Source organism: Trichomycterus rosablanca, chromosome 14 (genome assembly GCF_030014385.1).
Source record: "Trichomycterus rosablanca isolate fTriRos1 chromosome 14, fTriRos1.hap1, whole genome shotgun sequence".
NCBI lineage: Eukaryota > Metazoa > Chordata > Actinopteri > Siluriformes > Trichomycteridae > Trichomycterus > Trichomycterus rosablanca.
Window position 1 is genome coordinate 18,083,494 of NC_086001.1, and position 2,774 is coordinate 18,086,267.

Below are 2,774 nucleotides of genomic sequence, written 5' to 3' on the forward strand. Positions count from 1 at the left end.
AAGTTATGCATTTCAATACTAATAATCCAACATGTGCAAATTCATTTAACTTAATGCATCATGAGCTAACCTGATTCAAGCATGTAATACAAAATCAACTAATACTCTTAATAAACATCAATTAAAACGTCTATTAACAAATCAACATACCCACAATGCATCCAAAGGCATGAAATGAACTTCACGAGGCTCCACTACATTCTCGTGCACGAATCGCTTCACTTAGCGAACCGCTACTATGAATCATCATCAGTTACCAAACGACTCTTAAACAAACAGTAAACATTTACCACATGAACTGTATTAACAACACAAACTCAGTTGATTAAAACTCCTCCCACACTGTGAGCACTGATGAGAGCTGCGTCCAGAATCGCATACTTCCATACTCAATAGTACGCGAGAGCAGTACGCGAGAGTGGTTAGTATGTCTGAATACTCAGTATACATAAAAAGGTACGCGGGAAGTACCCGGATGACCTACTTCTTGGGCAGCCATGTTCGAGTATGCAACCCATAATGTATCCCATAATGCAACTGTAGCTGCGAAGCGGAAGAAAAAACAAGAAATTTGGGAGAAGGAGGAGTCCTCTGTTTACAGAGGTGTAAGTAAGATAAACAAAATAAAAATGTTATTATTGTGTACAACCCTAAATAACGTTATGATTAGCGCAAAAAGACGATAAATATCCAAAAATTTGGCAAGTGGGGCTTGTCTGTAACTATGGTGGTCTGTAACCATGGCGATATTACATCATCATGTCATCACTTGACGCTGGTAAGATGGCGGACGTAGTACGTAGGGGTGGTGTTACTTCTGTACTGAAAGCGCTGCGTACTTCCTCCAATCTAGTACAGACTCTGTTAGTATCTGATTCCACACGGTTTCTCTCCAGTGTGAATGTGCTGGTGTCTTCTGAAAGCACTCTGTTGATTAAAACTCTTTCCACATTAAGAGCTCTGATATGGTTCCTCCCCAGTGTGAATGCGCTGGTGTTTTTTGAGATTACCCTGTTGATTAAAACTCTTTCCACACTGTAAGCACTGATATGGTTTCTTTCCAGTGTGAATGCGCTGGTGTTTTTTGAGATTACTCTGTGTATTAAAACTCTTCCCACACTGTGAGCACTGATATGGTTTCTCTCCACTATGAATGCGCAAGTGTATTTTAAGCTCACTCTTTGCATTAAAACTCTTCCCACACTGTGAGCACTGAAACGGTTTCTCTCCAGTGTGAATGCGCTGGTGTCTTTTGAGAGAACTCCGTTGATTAAAACTCTTCCCACACTGTGAGCACTGATACGGTTTATCTCCAGTGTGAATGCGCTGGTGTGTTTTGAGATCACTCTGTCCATTAAAACTCTTTCCACACTGTGAGCACTGATACGGTTTCTCTCCAGTGTGAATGCGCTGGTGTTTTTTGAGATGACTCTGTTGAATAAAACTTTTTCCACATTGTGAGCACTGATACGGTTTCTCTCCAATGTGAATGCGCTGGTGTATTTTGAGATCACTCTGTCTATTAAAACTCTTTCCACATTGTGAGCACTGATACGGGTTCTCTCCAGTGTGAATGTGCTGGTGTGTTTTGAGATTAATCTGTTGAATAAAACTTTTTCCACAGTGTGAACACTGATATGGTTTCTCTCCAGTGTGAATGCGCTGGTGTCTTTTGAGATTAATCTGTTGAATAAAACTTTTTCCACATTCTGAGCACTTATACGGTTTCTCTCCAGTGTGAATGCGCTGGTGTTTTTTGAGAGGTTCCTGTGTGTTAAAACTCTTCTCACACTGTGAGCACTGATAAGGTTTTACTCCAGTGTGAATGCGCTGGTGTATTTTGAGATTACCCTGTATATTAAAACTCTTTCCACATTGTGAGCACTGATACGGTTTCTCTCCAGTGTGAATGCGCTGGTGGATTTTGAGACTAGACTGTGTATAAAAACTCCTCCCACATTGTGAGCACTGATATGGTTTCTCTCCAGTGTGAATGCGCTGGTGTATTTTGAGATCACTCTTTGTATTGAAACTCTTCTCACACTGTGAGCACTGACACGGCTTTACTCCAGTGTGAATGTGCTTGTGCCTTCTGAGAACACTCTGATGACTAAAACTCTTCCCACACTGTGAGCACTGATACGGTTTCTCTCCAGTGTGAATGCGCTGGTGTATTTTGAGATCACTCTTTGTATTGAAACTCTTCTCACACTGTGAGCACTGACACGGCTTTACTCCAGTGTGAATGTGCTTGTGCCTTCTGAGAACACTCTGATGACTAAAACTCTTCCCACACTGTGAGCACTGATACGGTTTCTCTCCTGTGTAAATGCGCTGGTGTATTTTGAGATCACACTGGTACCTGAAGCTCTTCCCACACTGTGAGCAGACGTTTCCTTCTTCCTGTGTGGGACTGAGAGAGGTGTTAATGCTGACAGTACCAGAGGACGTTTGCTGATTACTGGAGCTTCTAGTGGGCGTCAGATCCTCATGTTCAGTCTTAATCTTCACCAGAGTCTCATATTTATCATGGTTGCAGCTCTTGATGTGATTGTGGAGCTGATTTTGGGTTGTAGAGGAACGTGGACACGAGGAGCAGCAGAAATCCTTGTTCAGTTCTGAAGCAGAAATAATCATATACATTTATAACATTATAAATAATCAAATACATTTATAACATTATAAATAATCAAATACGTTTATAACATTATAAATAATCAAATACATTTATAACATTATAAATAATCAAATACATTTATAACATTATAAATAAT

At 40.4% G+C, this 2,774-nt stretch overlaps 1 protein-coding gene across 1 annotated transcript; it reads right to left on the reverse strand.

The window, feature by feature from the left end:
- Positions 1-951: 951 nt before the first annotated feature.
- LOC134326158 (zinc finger protein ZFP2-like) lies at positions 952-1,791 on the reverse strand (the record flags this gene model as incomplete). Its single annotated transcript, XM_063008359.1, has 1 exon — positions 952-1,791. A coding segment is annotated over one exon (840 nt), but the record flags the coding sequence as incomplete, so codon positions are not given.
- Positions 1,792-2,774: the final 983 nt, after the last annotated feature.